Genomic DNA, 20,834 nt, shown 5'->3' with positions numbered 1-20,834 from the left:
CAGTGGATATTTTTGACACCATATTCAGTGTTACTCAGTATTGTTTTTCAACGTGGTAAACGTTTGCGTAATTAGTCTTACCGTCTGCATGTTTCAACGATGCCAGTTAATTTTTAAATTGTAAGCGCTTATCGGTTAATTAGTCTTACCGTCTGCATGTTTCAATGATGCCAGATAATTTTTAAATTGTAGGCGCTTATCGGTTGAGTCATCAGTATGATCTGTCTATCATTTGGACATTGAACACCACTCTTCAACGTCACGATCTGTGTGTTGTTTGTTTGTTCGTTTGTGTTGTTTTGTTTCAGGATATGGCTAATGCTTTATGTGCTGTTATTTGCACGGCAGGTCCATGAACGACACGTCAATGGGTGAAAAACCTCGCTCCCTTCGTTTCACGTGGAGCATGAAGACAACGAGTTCCATGGACCCGCAAGAGATGATGGAAGAAATAAGGAAAGTGTTGGATACGAATCACTGTGATTATGAACAGCGCGAAAATTTCCTGTTGTTCTGTTGCTATGGCAATCCCGCCGACGCAAATCACGTGCAGTGGGAGATGGAAGTGTGCAAACTCCCTCGCTTGTCGTTAAACGGGGTTCGTTTCAAGCGCATCGCCGGCACATCGATTAATTTCAAGAACATCGCGTCGAAGGTTGCGAACGAACTGAAGTTGTGACAAGACAATTTGATTTGAATGCGGCGATTTGCGAAATCGGTGGAGGACGGACAAATCACTGGAAACGATTTTGGATACGAAATGCTTTCCCCAGCAATGCATCTGCGCAGAAAACCACTAAGTAAAGACGTTTTGGATTTTTTAGAACTTCATGGGTGGCACGACCCCCTCAGGAATGTGGACATCTTCTGTCTGTCTTTTGACGGAGGGCGGAGAATTTTGTTTCTTTTGCACCATAACGTTTGCGCTAGTTAAGCAAGCCGAGTGTTGCTCGATGGTTTTTATTTGCTACAGAACCCCACGGTACATACAAATGACATATGTCTACGAGTTTGAGAAATTCAAGATGACCGAAACGTGTACAAGTTCATGTAAATACCCATAGGAATTATTTAATTTTAATGGAGGGCAGATGAAAGATAGCCGCCGATATGGCCCCGATCCCAGTGGGGTGAAAATGTTTTCTTTGTTATTTGTGTTATCACTAGGCAGATCTGTGTCGTTCACATAATACACTGCGTGCAAACACTAGTAATCTTAAGCTAGTCCCGGGCTCTTTCCTGTCCTCTGTCCGTGAAAGTCACGGGTAAGCGGGAGAGAGGCTTGATAAGCAAGCCGAGTGAAGCTTAAAGGAGTTTTCAGTTGTCCATTACCTGCCGCAGTTTGCGTCATAAGCGCGGACAATGGGATAAATGCTCCTCTGTGGGAAAGTACGTGGGAGCTGTACAGATAGCAGAATTCCTGAGTAAATGAGACGCATACATTTCACAACTGAAAAGCCTGATCTAGACTCACTCTGCGTGTTTTGGTGCGCTTCGTAAACAGAGATTGCCTCGTTCACCTGCGGATGGTTGTTTTTAATTGTTTTAAACAGCGCTTCTCTACCGTCCTGCTCTGAAATGTGTAGAAATATATCTGAATCCGGGAGTTTTCGGATGGTAACGAGCGCAAGTCGAAAAAAATCGTTTATAGCTCGAGAAACAGTGAAGAAGAAAAAGCGCTCTTATTTTTTGGATCGAAATGTTTGCGGCTTTGTGAATTCAAACGTCTTTCACAAGTTTGGGATAAAACTTGGTCGCCTTATTGAATTATACGTGCACGATGTAGAAAGAAAAAAAACGACATGGACATCGGTGAGAAACAATTATTTTTTCTTGCTCTTGCAAACCATCAACAGAAAACGATGTGATTTTTTGCAAAAGCCAGGGAAACAACTATATTACATTTAAACCCCTGATACAGACGGTTGCGTGACTTAAAAGCATCAAGTCACGTAAGCGTTTGTCTCGGCAGCTGCATTTTACTGTGAAGGGTCAGTGCACTTTAAAAGTAGCCGTAAGTAAGTAGATGCAATAAATTAAACCCTTTGTTCTATTTCAATTGATGTACATTTTTTTGCCTGTAAGAATCGAATCTTCGTTTTTGTATGATTGCCGCAAATTCGCACTAGTCAAAAACCTCATTCCATCTCAATTGCGTGTGAAAATGACATGAAGTAAGTAATTACAAGAGTAACCTTGTACGCAGACATCTTTGGGCTCGTCACGCAATCTTCTTCCCCCAACGAGGGGAGACGAGGAAGATTGCGTGACGAGACCGAACAGCGTCAGCGCAGGAGGCTGTTTCAACAGTGGACGCTGCTTGAAACGCAATTTAATTTATGTTAGGTGGATTTGGAAACTCAAAACATACACAGATAATTTCATATTTCGTTTGCGTTTTAATCGGTGTCACGCTTGTTAGCATTCAGACTTCTGAGCGTTGCCAGTCACGCAACTTTCGTCAATGGCCTTAAGACACCTGGAGAAGGTTTGCGTGACTGGTCTCATATCTTGTCTTAGTTGTATGAATGTATTGTTGAAAATCAAATGGAGCTCTTGCCTCGGTCTCTACCTTTGTAAATATTCTTCCTTTAGAATTTCAATCTATTGTGGTTAAATATAACGCGAGGCAATTTCTTGATGTGTATTACGCTTCTTTGTCGCTTTTTAGTCAATGTAGGGTTATCTATAACAAATATATTCTTGAACATGAAAATGCTGTTTTGTTCTACTCATTGCCCTGACCATTCTTCGAGTAGAGTCTTAAAACGTCCAGCAAAGGAGGTTCCGTATAAATCCATGTCGTTGAGGTCTCATCAGCCCTCGGGCTAGTTACACCGGTTCACTGTTGTCAAACCGGGTTTTGGAGCATAGGCGGTGGAGACACCGATACTCAGTACAACCAACATAGACAGTTCAATGAATACTTGACAAGGCAGCTATCTCCGACGTCATACAACATCCTGAAGAAGACGACACTGCCGTACTTGGGTAGTCACGCAAGAAGCATTGCGCGACGACCCAAATAAGGACTTTGTGGGTGTGTGTGTTGGCGGGGGGGGGGGGGGGGGGGATGGGGGGAGGGCGTGGTACAGCTCACCAAGTGTCTGCTATCTGTTCGTTCGGTTTTCAGAATAAGTTAAGTCAAAAACCACGATTTTGCTGGTTATAGTACGCGTTATTTCTCTTTTATCTTCAAATTGCGGAGCAAAAAACAAATGCTCTGCACAAGAGCCTACTTTAAATGTGTCAAAATTACGGGCAAATCCACCTCTCTTGTAGGTAACTGAGCGGTGCCGATTTTGTGGTCCAGATTGCTGGAAAACCCATCATTGCAAGGGTAGAATTTCAAGATTTTCCGGGTTTGCACACCCCAGAATCCACCACCTCCCCCCCCCCCCCCCCCCCACCACCACCACCACCACCACCGTTCCCAGCTTAATAAGGTGCGGATTTTCTGCCCGTGTGTTTCGTGTCCTGTTAAAAACTTATTGAAACCCGCGATAGATAGATAAACTCTGTTAACTGCTGCCCTCGCAACCAAACACAAGTCAACTCCTTCTCAGGCCTTTTATTGTCCTTGAAATTCATTTCACATCTGTTCATTTCTTGTCTTTTTCTATCTAAATTAACAGGTCATGAACCAAAACATTTTTTACAACTATCATAACGAAATGTCTAACAGTTTGCAGGTAAAACGGAACGTTCAAAATCTCGGGCATCAAAATCTAATCTTCTCCAGTTTTTCAAGTCAATATTCCTGTTTTAGGAACTCTTTAATTGTCTGATATGGAGAAGCTCTTTTCATCAAATAGAGGCATTCATCGTCCTGTACTGTAGCAACAGGCTTGTTCCAGGGATAAGTGAAACCATTTTCTGCCAGCCAGCTTTTCACTTCCGCGTCATATTGGCTTCTAAACGTGTCGACATCCCTGGCCAGCACAAACAAGGTGGCCTGGAAATTATCGGTGACCACGGAGTACTGGTACAAACCTTGCTCGCCGAACGAGGGAGGACCAAGTTTCACGACCCAGTCTGTTGAGAGAAGTGGACACTGTTTCAAACAAATGCGTTTATTTTTTGCTACGAATTACGGGTGTAGCCAGGGGGGAGGTCCTGGGGTGCCCGTAACCCCCCTTTTGTAAGCCTTAAAAAAGGGGGGGTCACAACCTACAACAGGTGACGAAGACGACAAGACAATCTGGTGAGTACCCTCACTTTGACACAGTGTGACCCCCCCGTTTGAAAAATCCCGGCTACGCCCTTGCTACGAGTTATTTTCGGCTTCCAGTGCGCGAGCAATGCAAGCGCGGAGCGCGAGAGGGGCCGCCCCTGGCGGTTTAGCGCGTGTATCCCACGCGTCGGATTAATATTTAGCTAAGCTTGCGATCTCGACGAACCCAAGACAAAATAGAGAGTAGAAGACAAACTAAGTTAGAAACACCCATACCAAAGGGCCTGTCGAGCATCACACTCAACCTATTCTTTCAAGTTGGATCGACTAAAAGTGTGGATGTACTTGTTAGTTTTAGAGATCAGAGCTCGATTGACTTGTCACTTACATGGCGCGTCAACTGGTACGCCGTCAAGATGAACTTTTAGCTTTCCTGGCTGCCCGTGGTCTGGTATGTAGGCGTAGCCTGTGATGTTGTTCTGAGTGCCAGTCTCTGAATAGAGCCTTTCACTGTTCAGCACGCCGACTTCTCCATCTTTCCGCAAGGTGTCTGTGTAAAAGAAACAATATTAAGCAGGGAAACCTTAGAGGATGACTTGTCGAGTGTTTTGGAAGGACCGCCTCCACTGTTTTTTTTTTTTTTTTTTTTGGTTTGTTTTCTTTGTTTGTTTGTTTTTCTCGGGCGCACAACTAGTCTAAACCTTGCACAGGCGTTCGGTCAGTTAAAGGCCTGTGCGAAGATTGGTCAGGGGAAAACTGCGGAGTGCTTACGGACAGGGAGTACATCTCGTTGCTCCCTATATAACTCAACGCCCCTAAAACTGGCTAAGCCATTGCATATCGATGTCGCAACTAGCCTGCGTGGCAGGCGTCGAAGGGGAGGGAAAGGGGGAAAAAACAAGCGCGCGAAGCCAAAACTCCCAAAACTCCCGCGCTCCTTTTGAACCTTTCCCTCCCCTTCAGCGGCCTGCTTCGCAGGCTACGTCACAACCCCTCCCTGTCCCCCTAATTTTTAGCGCAGCTCTCGCCCGAGCTTTCGTCAGCCCGAAATGTGGGAACACTTGGCACCCACGCTACCAGGGAGGTGTCGCTAGTTTTGGAATTTTTGTTATTTTTTAGTGTCATTTTATCCTTAATATTACTTTTTGATTCACAAATTCAATAGGCCAACGGTCACGGCCTGTTTTGCTAGACAAAGGCAACGCGAGTTCCGGTACAAGAGATTGGGGTGTTCATTAAAAACCCAGGTTAAAAACCAACAAGTGATACTGTACTTACAGTCTGCGGTCACGCAAAACGCGTTACGTTCAAAAGTACACAGGACTGTGGCATCGGCGTACATCTGTTTAGAACAGAGACAAAACAAGACAAATAATAAAATAAAAACGTAAGGACCCTGAAATGACATTACAGTATGGAACCAAAGTAGGTGGAAAAACATTTGAAGGGGAGCAGTCCGGGTTCTCCGGTTTTTCTTCCGGCTTCTTCAAACCTAAAGGCGCTTCAAATGCGCTTGAAGACCCACCACTCTAAATTCTAATTCGATCGGGAATGTGTCCCTGATTAGAAAATCCTTGAAGTGTGACACGGCATATTAGTAAAGTTATTTGTTTACTTTATTTCTGTATTTACACGCATGACAACGTGGATAGAAAATTTGCATCACGCCCCACACGTGAATGTGAGTGTTACAGACCGCGCGGAAGGGTTGCATGACTTACCAGAGAAGGCCCCTGACGATATAATTTGTACGAGCAAAGCAAGAGTAAGAACTTCTCTTCTTGGGCCCTGGAGCTATGAAAGGCTACGTATTTTATCATTGCGATTCTAAGACATATCGAGCGTCAATCGCGGAGATTTTCACAACAATAACTCCCATTTCTTATGCATAACTGTGTAACTGTTGTGCAATCAGGCTGTTACATAAGATGGAGGCGTAGCTTATATAATTACAAAAGTACCACTAACGTGGTAAATGTTTGCGTAATTAGTCTTACCGTCTGCATGTTTCGATGATGCCAGATAATTTTTAAATTGTAAGCGCTTATCGGTTAAGTCATCAGTATGATCTGTCTATCATTTGGACATTGAATACCACTCTTCAACGTCACGATCTGTGTGTTGTCTGTTTGTTCGTTTGTTTTGTTTTGTTTCAGGATATGGCTAATGCTTTATGTACTGTTATTTGCACGGCAGGTCCATGAACGGCACGTCAATGGGTGAAAAACCTCGCTCCCTTCGTTTCACGTGGAGCATGAAGACAACGAGTTCCATGGACCCGCAAGAGATGATGGAAGAAATAAGGAAAGTGTTGGATACGAATCACTGTGATTATGAACAGCGCGAAAATTTCCTGTTGTTCTGTTGCTATGGCAATCCCGCCGACGCAAATCACGTGCAGTGGGAGATGGAAGTGTGCAAACTCCCTCGCTTGTCGTTAAACGGGGTTCGTTTCAAGCGCATCGCCGGCACATCGATTAATTTCAAGAACATCGCGTCGAAGGTTGCGAACGAACTGAAGTTGTGACAAGACAATTTGATTTGAATGCGGCGATTTGCGAAATCGGTGGAGGACGGACAAATCACTGGAAACGATTTTGGATACGAAATGCTTTCCCCAGCAATGCATCTGCGCAGAAAACCACTAAGTAAAGACGTTTTGGATTTTTAGAACTTCATGGGTGGCACGACCCCCTCAGGAATGTGGACATCTTCTGTCTGTCTTTTGACGGAGGGCGGAGAATTTTGTTTCTTTTGCACCATAACGTTTGCGCTAGTTAAGCAAGCCGAGTGTTGCTCGATGGTTTTTATTTGCTACAGAACCCCACGGTACATACAAATGACATATGTCTACGAGTTTGAGAAATTCAAGATGACCGAAACGTGTACAAGTTCATGTAAATACCCATAGGAATTATTTAATTTTAATGGAGGGCAGATGAAAGATAGCTGCCGATATGGCCCCGATCCTAGTGGGGTGAAAATGTTTTCTTTGTTATTTGTGTTATCGCTAGACAGATCTGTGTCGTTCACATGATACACTGCGTGCAAACACTAGTAATCTTAAGCTAGTCCCGGGCTCTTTCCTGTCCTCTGTCCGTGAAAGTCACGGGTTAGCGGGAGAGAGGCTTGACAAGCAAGCCGAGTGAAGCTTTAAGGAGTTTTCAGTTGTTCCATTACCTGCCGCAGTTTGCGTCATAAGCGCGGACAATGGGATAAATACTCCTCTGTGGGAAAGTACGTGGGATATATATCTCAATCCGGGAGTGTTCGGATAGTAAGGAGCGCAAGTCGAAAAAAATCGTTTATAGCTCGAGAAACAGTGAAGAAGAAAAACCGCTCTTATTTTTTGGATCGAAATGTTTGCGGCTTTGTGAATTCAAACGTCTTTGACAAGTTTGGGATGAAATTTGGTCGCCTTATTGAATTATACGTGCACGATGTAGATAGAAAAAAAACGACATGGACATCGGTGAGAAACAATTATTTTTTCTTGCTCTCGCAAACCATCAACAGAAAACGATGTTTTTTTTCAAAAGCCAGGGAAACAACTATTTTACATTTAAACCCCTGATACAGACGGTTGCGTGACTTAAAAGTATCAAGTCACGCAAGTGTTTGTCTCGGCAGCTGCATTTTACTGTGAAGGGTCAGTGCACTTTAAAAGTAGCCGTAAGTAAGTAGATGCAATAAATTAAGCCCTTTGTTCTATTTGAATTGATGTACATTTTTATTGCCTGTAAGAATCGAATCTTCGTTTTTCTATGATTGCCGCGAATTCGCACTAGTCAAAAACCTCGTTCCATCTCAATTGCGTGTGAAAATGACAAGAAGTAAGTAATTACAAAAGTAACCTCGTACGCAGACATCTTTGGGCTCGTCACGCAATCTTCTTCCCCCAACGAGGGGAGAGTAGGAAGATTGCGTGACGAGCCCGAACAGCGTCAGCGCAGCAGGCTGTTTCAACAGTGGACGCTGCTTGAAACGCAATTTAATTTATTTTAAGTGGATTTGGGAACTCAAAGCGTACACAGATAATTTCATATTTCGTTTGCGTTTTAATCGGTGTCACGCTTGTTAGTATTCAGGCTTCTGAGCGTTACCAGTCACGCAACTTTCGTCAATGGCCTCAAGACACCTGGAGAAGGTTTGCGTGACTGGTCTCATATCTTGTCTTAGTTGTATGTCTGTATTGTTGAAAATCAAATGGAGCTCTTGCCTCGGTCTCTACCTTTGTAAATATTCTTCCTTTAGAATTTCAATCTATTGTGGTTAAATATAACGCGAGGCAATTTCCTGATGTGTATTACGCTCCTTTGTCGCTTTTTAGTCAATGTAGGGTTATCTATAAGAAATATATGCTTAAACATGAAAATGCTGTTTTGTTCTTTACACTCATTGCCCTGACCATTCTTCGAGTAGAGTCTTAAAACGTCCAGCAAAGGAGGTTCCGTATAAATCTATGTCGTTGAGGTCTCATCAGCCTTCAGGCTAGTTACACCGGTTCACTGTTGTCAAACCGGGTTTTGGAGCATAGGCGGTGGAGACACCGATACTCAGTACAGCCAACATGGACAGTTCAATGAATACTTGACAAGGCAGCTATCTCCGACGTCATACAACATCCTGAAGAAGACGACACTGCCGTACTTGGGTAGTCACGCAAGAAGTATTGCGCGACGACCCAGATAAGGACTTTGTGGGTGTGTGTGTTGGCCGGGGAGGGGGGATGGGGGGAGGGCGTGGTACAGCTCACCAAGTGTCTGTTATCTGTTCGTTCGGTTTTCAGAATAAGTTAAGTCAAAAACCACGATTTTGCTGGTTATAGTACGCGTTATTTCTCTTTTATCTTCAAATTGCGGAGCAAAAAACAAATGCTCTGCACAAGAGCCTACTTTAAATGTGTCAAAATTACGGGCAAATCCACCTCTCTTGCAGGTAGCTGAGCGGTGCCGATTTTGTGGTCCAGATTACGGGAAAACCCATCATTGCAAGGGTAGGATTTCAAGATTTTCCAGGTTTGCACACCCCAGAATCCACCCCCCCCCCCCCCACCACCACCACCACCACCACCCTTCCCAGCTTAAAAAGGTGCAGATTTTCTGCCCGTGGGTCTCGTGTCCTGTTAAAAACTTATTGAAACCCGCGATAGATAGATAAACTCTGTTAACTGCTGTCCTCGCAACCAAACACAAGTCAACTCCTTCTCAGGCCTTTTATTGTCCTTGAAAGTCATTTCACATGTGTTCATTTCTTTTCTTTTTCTATCTAAATTAACAGGTCATGAACCAAAACATTTTTACAACTATCATAACGAAATGTCTAACAGTTTGCAGGTAGAACGGAACGTTCAAAATCTCGGGCATCAAAATCTAATCTGCTCCAGTTTTTCAAGTCAATATTCCTGTTCTACCAACTCTTTAATTGTCTGATATGGAGAAGCTCTTTTCATCAAATAGAGGCATTCATCGTCCTGTACTGTAGCAATAGGCTTGTTCCAGGGATAAGTGAAACCATTTTCTGCCAGCCAGCTTTTCACTTCCGCGTCATATTGGCTTCTAAACGTGTCGACATCCCTGGCCAGCACAAACAAGGTGGCCTGGAAATTATCGGTGACCACGGAGTACTGGTACAAACCTTGCTCGCCGAACGAGGGAGGACCAAGTTTGACAACCCAGTCTGTTGAGAGAAGTAGACACTGTTTCAAACAAATGCGTTTACTTTTTGCTACGAGTTAGGGGTGTAGCCAGGGGGGAGGTCCTGGGGTGTCCGTGACCCCCCCTTTTGTAAACCTTAAAAAGGGGGGGTCACAACCTACAACAGGTGACGAAAACGACATGACAATCTGGTGAGTACCCTCACTTTGACACAGTGTGACCCCCCCTTTGAAAATCCCGGCTACGCCCTTGCTACGTGTTATTTTCGGATTCCAGTACGCGAGCAATGCAAGCGCGGAGCGCGAGAGGGGCCGCCCCTGGCGGTTTAGCACGTGTATCCCACGCGTCGGATTAATATTTAGCTAAGCTTGCGATCTCGACGAACGCAAAACAAAATAGAGGTTAGAGGACAAACTAAGTTAGAAACACCCATAGCTAATGGCCTGGCGAGCATCACACTCAACCTATTCTTTCAAGTTGGATCGACTAAAAGTGTGGATGTACTTGTTAGTTTTAGAGATCAGAGCTCGATTGAATTGTCACTTACATGGCGCGTCAACTGGTACGCCGTCAAGATGCACTTTTAGCTTTCCTGGCTGCGCAGGGTCTGGAATGTAAGCGTAGCCTGTGATGTTGTTTTGGGTGCCAGTCTCTGAATAGAGCCTTTCACTGTTCAGCACGCCGACTTTTCCATCTTTCCGCAGAGTGTCTGTATAAAAGCAACAATATTAGGCAAGGAAACTTGAGGGGATGGCCTTGTCGATTGTTTTGAAAGGACTGCTTCCCACTGCTTTTTTTCTCTTCGTTTGCTTGTTTTCTTTATTTGTTTGTTTTTCTCGAGCGCGCAACTAGTCTAAACCTTGCACAGGCGTTCGGTTAGTTAGAGTCCTGTGCGAAGATTGGCCAGGGGAAAACTGCGAGGTGCTTACGGACAGGGAGTGCAACTCGTTGCTCCCCAAATAACTAAGCGGCTAAGCCAGTCTTTGCATGTCAATGTCACAAAGCCTCCCTCTCTCCCTAATTTTTGGCGCAGCTCTCGCCCGAGTTAACGTCAGCCCGAAATGTGGGAACACCTGGCACCCACGCTACCAGAGAGGTGTCCCTAATTTTGGAATTTTTGTTCTTTTTTATTGCTATTTTATCGTTATTATTATTTTTTTTCACAGATTCAATAGCCCAACGATCGTGGCTTGTTTCGCTCGACAACGGCAACTCGAGATCCGTTACAAGAGTCTGGAGTGTTGATTAAAAACCCGGGTTAAAAACCAAACAAGTCATACTGTACTTAAACTTACAATCTGCGGTCACGCAAAACGCGTTACGCTCAAAAGTACCCACGACTGTGGCATCGGCATACATCTGTTTAGAACAGAGACAAAACAAGACAAATAATAAAATAAAAACGTAAGGACCCTGAAATGGCCTTATAATATGGAACCAAAGTAGGTGGAAAAACATTTGAAGGGGAGCAGTCCGGGCTCTCCGGTTTTCCTTCCGGCTTCTTCAAACCTAAAGGCGCTTCAAATGCGCTTGAAGACCCACCACTCTAAATTCTAATTCGATCGGAAATGTGTCCCTGATTAGAAAAGCCTTGAAGTGTGACAAGACATATTAATAAAGTTATTCGTTTACTTTATTTCTGTATTTACACGCATGACAACGTGGATAGAAAATTTGCATCACGCCCCACACGTGAATGTGAGTGTTACAGACCGCGCGGAAGGGTTGCATGGCTTACCAGAGAAGGCCCCTGACGATATAATTTGTACGAGCAAAGCAAGAGTAAGAACCTCTTCTCTTGGGCCCTGGAGCTATGAAAGGCTACGTATTTTATCATTGCGATTCTAAGACATATCGAGCGTCAATCGCGGAGATTTTCACAACAATAACTCCCATTTCTTATGCATAACTGTGTAACTGTTGTGCAATCAGGCTGTTACATAAGATGGAGGCGTAGCTCATATAATTATCGCTCTGGTAAATTTTTACGCACGCTTTCTTAAGTAATTAAAAGGTACTTCGATAACAGGGCTTCTACAAGTGAAAGCACTGTATCCCAAAACACTAGCAATGTCTATTGCATAACCAGAGGCACAAGAGATTACACTACTTCGAGTCAGCCCTTGATTCTTACCTGATACCAGCGGCCAAGATATTGTGTCACATTTAAGGTTGACACGGTGTTAATTCCGAAAGCGTCGCTGCAAAATGCGATAACTAGTAAAAATACAGCGTATTTCATGTTGACTTCTGAGAGCAATCTCACAGCTACTCACTCAAGAGTTTGTTCGAGTGGATGTGAGCTGGAACAAGTGAGCTCTGGGCTTTATATACTTCGTTTCTAAATATGGAAGCATACAGCATATTGTGTTGTCATCACGCGATTGACCTTTGCACCAGCCATGCATGGTAACGCAAATCCTATTGGACAAAGACTCAGGAGATGGAATCTCTGATACCAATACGAAATCGGAAACGCTGGGCGAAAATTATTTAGCCTCTTCCAGGCGTTCAGTTAGTTGAGGCGCAGAGCGAAGAAAGGCGCGCGAAAAAAATGCCACGCCTTTCTTATTTTTTCGCGGGCCGTTTTTCGCGCTGCGCCTCAACTAACTGAACGCCTGGAAGAAGCTACCTCCAGGCGTTTAGTTTAGTTGGGGCGAAACACGAAATACAGCGCGCGAAAAAATAAAAAAAAGCGCGGCGAGAGGAAACTTCCTCTCGACGCGCTTTTTTTTAATTTTTAGTACTTGCGTTACCATACATGGCTATTGCAAAGGTCAATCGCGTGATAACAACACAATTAATATGCTGTATGCTTCCATATTTAGAAACGAAGTATATAAGCCCAGAGCTTGCTTGTTCCAAAACGTGTTACTGTAAGTTCAAAGCTCGTTTTCAAAAAAAAAGTTATTTTTTTGAGAAGGATTTGTCCAATTGACCTGAAATTTTCAGGATTTGTTGTTCTATGTAAGTTTTGTGTTTTAAGCATATAACTTTTCCATCCAGTGCATTTTGTCGAAGTTATGCATTGAAACGTATGCTGGTCTATGCTGAATTTTCTGTATCAGATTTGACTGGTCACCATTTCATGTGTTTTTAACTTTTCCAAAACCTCTATGCTTAAAACAGTAAACTATTCGTCTTCTTTTAAAAAATGTAAAAAGTATTCATTTTGATCAGTTTCCCAAGTAAGCCCTGGCATTCTCCCGCAGGTGGCAGATTTAATCAGCCGGTGTGAGGTTGCAATACAGTTCTAATTAATCAAAGTACCAAAAAAAATCATAATTTCTGATCTTTAAACTTTCTAAAAATGTTTACTTTGCCATGGTTTCGAATTAAATCTTAACAGGAGCCATAATCGGGGAATGTCCCCGATTATGGCTCCTGATCTTAACCATGAAAAAAAGCTTGAAAAAAAGGTATGTTTTTAGGTGTACCCCCACCTTATGCGGTCAGAACTGCGGTGCGGAAAAGAGAAAACCTCGTTTCCAGGGTCTCTCTTCTTCCCGAGAGACCCTGGGAACGAGGTTAGAAAGGAGAAGGAAAGAAACGTTTTATTTTTTCGTTCCTCGCCTCATTCCCTTCTCACTCCTTCCTCTAATTTGCGTAATTTTAACTTTTTCAATCCTATATCCCTCTTTTCAACAATTAGACGAGAAATTATGCTGACAATGTATTATTTATCAAAAAGGAGAAAGAAACTTTTCGTAAGTTCATCCAATTCAAATAATATTTCAACGAGTCAACATGTTTAATATTTAATCACAGCTTAAAAAGCTCCAAGCTCACCCACGGTCTGGTTTAATAATACGGAATAGTTAATAGCTGCTTTATAACTGCATCTCTGAATCATTTTTGTCCCTTTCTTCATGAAAACGATGGCTTTACAGTTTAAAATTTGCCTCTATGTATCTTTAATGCCGTCTTTATATCTTTGTTCCGTAATGCGTGCTCAAAATTTCAAACGCGAAAAACAAGGCGTGAGTTTCGCAAAGTTCATAAAAGCTTCTTCTGTCAAACTCGACACCGCCAGCCTAGCAGATCTGAAGGTCTCGAAACTCGGAGAATGCACACTAGAATGTCTTAACCATGAGGAGTGTGTCTCGACGAACGTTGGCCGAACATCCAGTGATGGAAAATATTCGTGTGAGTTGTTGAGTATGGACAAGTTTAGACGATCGAATGAGCTTGTTGCCAGCAACGACTTTGACCATTATTATATCAAGGTGAGCAAAACGTGAACGTAACCGGTTTTAACTTTACAAACATAGCCAAAACGCACAAAAAATAACTGCCTAGACCATCAGTAGACGTAACTTTACATTTGTGGTCAATTTTCCACACACTTTTGTGTGTTTTTGTAAAATTTAACATGGAAAACAACTTCCCCTACAAATGTTTACAGGTTTGAACATCTGTTCATTTAAAAAAGCTCCCACGGATCTTACGGTCTTAAAAATTAACCTTGAATTAGAAACACGTGAAGAAAAAGTACACGCTTTTCTTCAAAAATGTTTTAAAGAATATCGAGGCTGGAATTTGCGATTTTTTATGTAATAGATCAAAAACGAGTGCGAGTTTTTCATCAGGGGTTCCAAACACCGAGAAACAGATGAAAGCACGACGCCGAAGGCGGAGTGCTTTTATTGTTTCGAGGTGTTTGGAACCCCTGATGAAAAACGAAGCACGAGTTTTTGAGCTGGCTTCTCAAAGTAGCATGAGAATTTTTTTCGAAGAATAGGTAATTAGTAGGCGTGCTCAATAGGCTATTGTCTGTTTTTTATTCATATGGTAAATGAAATGAATCTTTTATATGCGGCCATGTGGGCAAGTTTTAAAGGTTGAATTTTTAATAAATTAACATTATGCCGCGTGATGGAGATCGAGTGGAGATCAGAACGTTTTCGAGTTCCAAAAACCTCTTCTCAAGAAAATGTTTTGGTGAATGATGCTGTTCCAGTTTCAACTAAGTATAAAAACAAGTGGGCTGTGAACATTTTTGCCGAATGGCAGAGGTTGAGAGAGGTTAAAGTTCCGGTATTAGATTGTGGCGGTCTCTTCAAGGACTACGATTTACACAATGTTACCGCTGTGAGTGTAGATATTGCTGGAATGGACGCTCTGTCGCTGAACTATTGGTTGTCAAAATTTGTGATGGAGGTAGCTAAAAAGTCCGGTGAAAGATACCCTCCGAAGTCTGTTTATGGTATCATTTGTGCCCTCAAGCGTTATTTGGAGGAGAAAAATGGATCAGAAGCTTTGAATCCTCTGGACGCTAGTGACAAAAGGTACTTGACAACTTTTAGACCGAATTGGTTAGTAATTTAAAATGCACTGTTTCAGGACTTTAATTTTGTGTGTTATTTTTTGAAGGTTTGTCCTTTTCCGACGTTGCTTAGATGCCGAGATGAAGAATGGCGTTCGAGAAGGGCTTCACATTAAGTGTAAGAGAGAGGAAAAGGAGTTTGTGAGCGAGCAAGAAGAAGCAGTATTCTGGCAAAAGAAATTGCTGGGAACTACATCAGCTAAGTCGTTATTGAACACGATCTATTTCTACAACGGAAAAGTTTTTGGGTTGCGGGGGGGAGATCACAGAAATATTGTTGTAAACAACTTTGAAATTGGTCCAAATTTTATTAAGTTTGAAGAAAATGCCTCTAAAACTTATCATGGAGGTCTTTGTGATCTAAAGTATGTGCCGCGAGTGGTCAAGCACGTTTGTCATTCTATTGAGGAAAAGCACGAGCCGTGCCTTGTTGAGATATTCAGATTGTATGTAGGGTTAGTTGAGACTCATGCAAAGGAAGTTACTGCATTTTACTTTAAGCCATCAAAAACTAGGTTCGCATTCGATAAAGTGCCCGTAGGCATCAACAGCTTGAACAAGATTTTGCCTGACATCTGCGACGCGGCAGGCTTTAAACGCAAAACCGCTCACAGTTTGCGCGTTACTTGTGTTTCCTCCCTGTTCAATTCTGGGGTTGAAGAAAAATTGATTCGCGAAAGGTCGGGGCATCGTTCTAATGCATTGTTGCAGTACGAAAAGCCTACAGAAGAAAATGTGTCTAAAGTTTCAAAGATCCTAGGTCCAAGTGTTGTTAGTACAACTACATGTTTTACCACAGAGAAACAGGATCAATCTTTAACGGATGTTGTTTTCCAGAAAGGAAAATTCAAAAACTGTACAATTAATGTAACGATGTCTAAGAAGGAATAATATGTTGCTGTATTGTTGTTGTAAGCAATGATTTAAGCGGGAAAAATGCTGTATTTAGAATTATAATTAAGACTGATTAAAATTCAAGTTTCTTGATCAGTGTCTTGATCAGTTTTTGAACTAATCTACCGTGTCTTGATCGGTATGTTCATTGGGTATCAACATACATGCACCTGACCCAATTGATGCGAGCTGATTGGGTCATCAGCTCATGAATAATTAATGAGTTTGAGAAGAATATTTTAAGAATAGATCCGAGGCTGAGATTTTGAAAAGCATATGATTTTAAAAAAGCATATAATTTTGAAAAGCATATAATTTTGTGTATTGAAAACTTGCAAATACAATCATGGCTCCTGATACAATACAATTATATGATTACAAATAATCCGTATAAGAATATTCACATGAATATTTTCAGCCTGAAATCGGCAGGAAAATAAGAATATTCAGCCTCAGCGGGAAAAATGAATATTCTTATTAAAAAAAAAAGAGTGTATGGCCATTGAAAGAAGCTAAACGGAGTTTTTTGGTTAGGGCTGAAAAGATGATCTGGGTACTTTTCGTGACTAAAACCTTTTCAGGAACTTTCCATGAACTCTGGCTCGCACTGTTTAAATCTATCTGAAAGTACTTTACATCTACCACACTAACAGATTCCAAAGAGAATAAGGTATTTAAAAGAAAACAAAAGGGTAAACATATTTCAAGCTTTGTTTTTATTGACGTACACTAAAGTTTAAAAGCTATTTTTAGGCGAGACAGTTACATTTGGACTTTTCAAAAGATACAATACAAATGAATACAATGATGATTGCAAAAACTGAACACTGGCGAGTAACCGCGACACAGCGGGAGATAAATCCTTACAGTCGAACTTGTCCTATTGAAAACCTGTGAAATACAGACAGCTCTATATAACGGACAGTTCACTGTGTCCCAGAGACACAGGAATTTACATATAATAACTATCCGCATACGATTGGCATGTGGGATAAATTAAGAATGATATTTTTGTAATGTTTTCACTTTCTCTTTTACAGTCACCCTGCATGAGCTCTCCGTGCCAAAATGGTGCCAAGTGTATCCCGTCTTATTCCAATGATGATTATTTCTGTAAATGCGAAGAGGGATTCACCGGAGAACACTGCGAAAAAGGTAAACCATTCAGATAAATAGACATCAGATCTTACATCTGTCGGTAGAAAAGGGTCCTTTTTATTAAAAAGCGAAGGCGAAGGCCAGTTGCAAGTTCTCTAACACCCTATATGAGGCATAGTTCGTCTACCACAACTGTAGTCGTATCCGTAAATCAGAAATTGGACTGTTTCGCCTCAGCACACGCTGCACCTGACCAACAGAGCTCTAATCCTACTATCACTATGCGTCATTATTGTCCATCAATCAAAACTTATATAATCTATGTTAATTTTTGTTTTCAGTCAACTGGATTAAGATGAAGCCACACCCAGAAAATTCACCAATTTGCTTTGGATCCCTTGGGAACAAGCCTGGAATGTTCACAACCCCGTCACCCGGTAACGTCATCACGTTTAAACTGGTTCATCTGAATGGCACGGTGAGCTGCCACGTCGGCGCCAGTAGCAACTGGGGATGCAAAAGCCGAGGCGGGCCTGACAAAATGGGAACCTTCATAGCAGATTCCAACAAAGCCCGCCTTCTTCCCAACAACACTGAGCTCTTTGGAGGATTATCCTGCAACATACAATTATACTACAGCCTTCCAGGGCATTCTCCGGACTCGCCTGAACTGTTATTTGATAATTTCACCACTCCTTTGCCTGTGACAGCCGGGCAGCAGTTTGCAGTTTGGTTTGGAGAGGATTTCCATGACTGCGATGACGCGGACAACGCTCCGGAAGAAACGTGTGTTCACGTGTATGGGTTGTTCCTGTAAATCCATCAATTTACAGAACTGTCAATCAAACTCACCACTGTAGTCTCTCTAGCCTGCAGTGCAGGCGTATTACTGGCGTGTGAGTGCACATTTTCATATTAGGCCGCCATCTTGGATTTGGTCACTGTGGAGGGTTGGGGCGAGGGAGTAGGCGTACCGAGAGAGTAAAGTAGGCGTGAGGTGCACTGCCCCCTGCCCCTCACCATGCACTGTGCCCCAACCCTTTACCGGTCAAAACGGCAGCATCGAAAGCCTGGTCCATCGAGCGTTCTGTGCCAAAATAACGCCTGCACTGTACTGCAGGCTGTAGTCTCTCTTGCCTTTTTTTGCATCCATACTTTTGCCTCTACGATAAAACAAGCAGATAGATGAAAAGAAATCCACACACGCGGCAAATAGACGTAATAATTTTAACCAAGAAGGGCGAAATTCCCACAAATTTCACAACTCCCCCCAAAAAATTCAAGATGGTGGATGCATTTGACTCTCAATGGGAACGGAGCCAATTAAATCTCGCACATGCGCGGGTCGTGACATAGCACCTTTAACTGAAGTCTATAGCGTGCAGTTTCTCGGCAATGGCTCACTGTGTCAGTTATGATTTTCCAAAAGTAGCCTGCGAGTTCCTAACTTTCTTCGATGTTATAAACTCTTGTTGTTAGGCTTTCATTGCAGAACTAAGTAGATTCTGTTCATTCAAGAGCTATAGCCTTCAATAAATGCCAACGTCAGTAGTGAGAAGTTGTACATGTTGCTTTATTAGATGTTACTCCTCATGATGTCTAGACAGGTTAACGTACTGCTGCAGATCATTTTTTCTCAGTCTAGGTTCCAGACGTCTAATGTTCACGATATAAATAGTTTTTTCAAACGTTTTTATTGGTCATTTTTTAAAATATATGCGGGGAGTGACTGACATACGAAACGTAAAGTTCTTATGTGCCTGGACATAAGGTTTGAAAGTTAGTTAGGTGAGTTCGTAAAATGCCTATTTTATTTTCCGTGAACTGTGAAAAGCCAATTTCATTTTCCGATCTACTTGATTTAGACCCCCTCCCCACCACTTTAAATAGGGCATTCTCGTTCCCAGGATCGCAATGTGGAGAGGGCGGGAAAAAAAAAAACAATTCAGCAGGTCACGTGATCCCCATAAATATTTCGTGAGAAGTGATTTATTCAAATGCTTTTAAATCCCCTATTGGAATCCTCCGCAAAAATGCAAAAATTCAGTAATTTGAATCGACTATAATAAGTTTTAAAATGTTAAGTTTTAAAATCTATGTTTAAAAATCTCCTGTATGGAAACGCGAACTCCTTGAAGGTTTTCTCTTCCCACCTCCTTCAAATCTCAAGGGAAAAGCTCTGGTGGAGAGGTTGAAAATAGATTTGTCATTATTTGGATAATTTGCAACCGCAGGAGTAGTGTTTGTTTGCCTTCAATATATACAGGTGATTTTGACGTCGCTTAATTCAAGCAGCTTCAGTAGGAACATATTTAATTAAAAAATTTGAATGACAATTAAATGACTTACGTTTAGCCTGCAGGTTGGTTTCATAAATTGAAGAAATGCTACAAGCTATGAAATCAGAGCACAAGTAATAATCTGGAGTGGTTTTCAGCAAATTTCTTAGTGCTGCGATCCCAAGGCCACGAAAGCGGGATTAAGGTAAGGAAAATCTGGATTCCTACGAATTTTCAGAAGCAGTTTTCTATCAATTGTATTCGACGTGAGAGGCAAGCTCAATCAAAGTGCTTTATTAATGGCTGATCATAAGAGGTAGCTAAATATTGGTCTGCTTCTAGTAGGACTTTTCATCTTATTTCGAGCGCAGAACTCAGTTCGTATCCACTGCGATTTTTTTTGTACCCGAAAATCTCTGGCTATAAAAACAAACTTGAGTCTCACCTGAGGACTAAGTCAAAAGAAACAATTTTAAAAATTAATAAAACTGTTTGCAAAACGTCATAACGTTTGCCAATTTATCGCTGACAGTGTTGTCTCGGAAAAAGTGGACTATTCTCTGAAATGCTCAAATTAGTTATCATCATCATTTTTTATTTGCCACACCATAGATATTTCTCCATTTTTTGAATTTAAACCTTGCATGTTAAAAGTTTCAACCAGCCAATAACCTCCTGGGGTTCATGGCGAGAGTTGAAAGTGAAAAAATTCTCACAATTTCTCACAAGCCAGCTCGTCATCATTATTACTTTAGGTAAATGACTCCCTACAGAAATTGCCTTGACTAACTGATAATCGATCTTCTTCGCTATTCACACACACGTCGAAAGCAGAGGTTTAATTAAATTTACAGATTTAATTTATTTTTCAAGCAATATTTCTGACGATTGTATTTGAGTAAATGCGTTTAATATTTTATTCTTAATTTCTAAACCTGCAAGTCATGGCGAAACAAATATATTTTCAAATATATTTTCAAAAAATAATTGAAAACTGCTCAGCTTTTTTTCAATTATTTTTGTTGCTTTCTTCGTTCTCTCTTTAAATAATTAAAAAACTTAGAGAATATTACATAATAACACAAACAGCTGTGATAAACATTTTAAAAACATGCATTTTATGAACTTGACGTTCCGTATGCTAGTCAACATGCATTTTCAAAAGTATAACAGTTAAAAGTTTTTGAAAAGCTATTTATACTGTATAACTGGGGGTCTGGAACTTAGACAGAAAACATCTGCAGTAGAAATTTAAGACGTTTCAAACAGAAACTGTCTTTTTTTTTCTGTCGGAAACTGTCAAATGCTTCTTCCCATACAAGGACTGTCTCAACCGATTACAATTATCCAAAGTCATTGATAAAGCTAGTTGCTGGGACTGCAATGATTTTTACATTGGGAAAGCG

General features: G+C 41.8%; 5 protein-coding genes and 1 long non-coding RNA gene across 14 annotated transcripts in view; 4 read left to right on the top strand and 2 right to left on the bottom strand.

The window, feature by feature from the left end:
* LOC110056174 (MAP/microtubule affinity-regulating kinase 3-like) overlaps positions 1 to 2,716 on the top strand; it is a 31,113-nt gene extending 28,397 nt beyond the window's left edge. For all 7 annotated transcript variants that reach the window (XM_089292632.1, XM_089292628.1, XM_089292630.1 and 4 more), the window contains one exon: positions 349 to 2,716. In XM_089292632.1, coding sequence (XP_089148758.1) covers positions 349 to 679 — 331 coding nt within the window. In that variant the 3' untranslated portion in view covers positions 680 to 2,716. The remainder of the gene's footprint in view (positions 1 to 348) is intronic.
* Positions 2,717 to 3,556: 840 nt separating this feature from the next.
* Positions 3,557 to 6,237, bottom strand: LOC149111351 (uncharacterized). Of its 3 annotated transcripts, none has more exons than XM_089292638.1 (4): positions 6,172 to 6,237; positions 5,453 to 5,516; positions 4,563 to 4,724; positions 3,557 to 4,035 (listed from the first exon to the last, which is right to left on the bottom strand). In XM_089292638.1, exons 1-4 carry the CDS (start codon positions 6,178 to 6,180, stop codon positions 3,752 to 3,754), a joined length of 519 nt encoding a protein of 172 aa, XP_089148764.1. In that variant the 5' UTR covers positions 6,181 to 6,237; the 3' UTR covers positions 3,557 to 3,751. The 3 variants fall into 3 exon arrangements, with proteins under 3 accessions (XP_089148764.1, XP_089148763.1, XP_089148762.1); XM_089292637.1 differs by lacking the exon at positions 6,172 to 6,237 and adding an exon at positions 5,896 to 6,090; XM_089292636.1 differs by lacking the exon at positions 6,172 to 6,237 and having other exon boundaries at positions 5,453 to 5,777.
* Positions 6,127 to 8,549, top strand: LOC149111350 (uncharacterized). Its single transcript, XR_016208131.1, has 2 exons — positions 6,127 to 6,210; positions 6,371 to 8,549. It is a non-coding gene; the product is annotated as an uncharacterized LOC149111350 (long non-coding RNA).
* An 826-nt stretch (positions 8,550 to 9,375) lies between these two features.
* On the bottom strand, positions 9,376 to 12,182 carry LOC149111349 (uncharacterized). The gene is made up of 4 exons (XM_089292635.1): positions 11,966 to 12,182; positions 11,127 to 11,190; positions 10,379 to 10,540; positions 9,376 to 9,853 (listed from the first exon to the last, which is right to left on the bottom strand). The coding sequence occupies exons 1-4, from the start codon at positions 12,071 to 12,073 to the stop codon at positions 9,570 to 9,572; spliced, it is 618 nt and encodes a 205-aa protein (XP_089148761.1). The 5' UTR covers positions 12,074 to 12,182; the 3' UTR covers positions 9,376 to 9,569.
* Positions 12,183 to 13,656: 1,474 nt separating this feature from the next.
* LOC149111347 (uncharacterized) lies at positions 13,657 to 18,801 on the top strand. The gene is made up of 3 exons (XM_089292639.1): positions 13,657 to 14,057; positions 17,092 to 17,206; positions 17,491 to 18,801. Exons 1-3 carry the CDS (start codon positions 13,701 to 13,703, stop codon positions 17,964 to 17,966), a joined length of 948 nt encoding a protein of 315 aa, XP_089148765.1. The 5' UTR covers positions 13,657 to 13,700; the 3' UTR covers positions 17,967 to 18,801.
* LOC149111348 (zinc finger MYM-type protein 2-like) lies at positions 14,386 to 16,147 on the top strand. The gene is made up of 2 exons (XM_089292634.1): positions 14,386 to 15,119; positions 15,205 to 16,147. The coding sequence occupies exons 1-2, from the start codon at positions 14,707 to 14,709 to the stop codon at positions 16,046 to 16,048; spliced, it is 1,257 nt and encodes a 418-aa protein (XP_089148760.1). The 5' UTR covers positions 14,386 to 14,706; the 3' UTR covers positions 16,049 to 16,147.
* Positions 18,802 to 20,834: the final 2,033 nt, after the last annotated feature.

Source organism: Orbicella faveolata, unplaced genomic scaffold (assembly GCF_042242905.1).
Source record: "Orbicella faveolata isolate gen_17 unplaced genomic scaffold, um_ofav_v1 contig_24, whole genome shotgun sequence".
Classification (NCBI taxonomy): domain Eukaryota; kingdom Metazoa; phylum Cnidaria; class Anthozoa; order Scleractinia; family Merulinidae; genus Orbicella; species Orbicella faveolata.
Note: the sequence above shows the minus strand (reverse complement) of the source record. Positions and strands in the feature narration are given on the sequence as shown.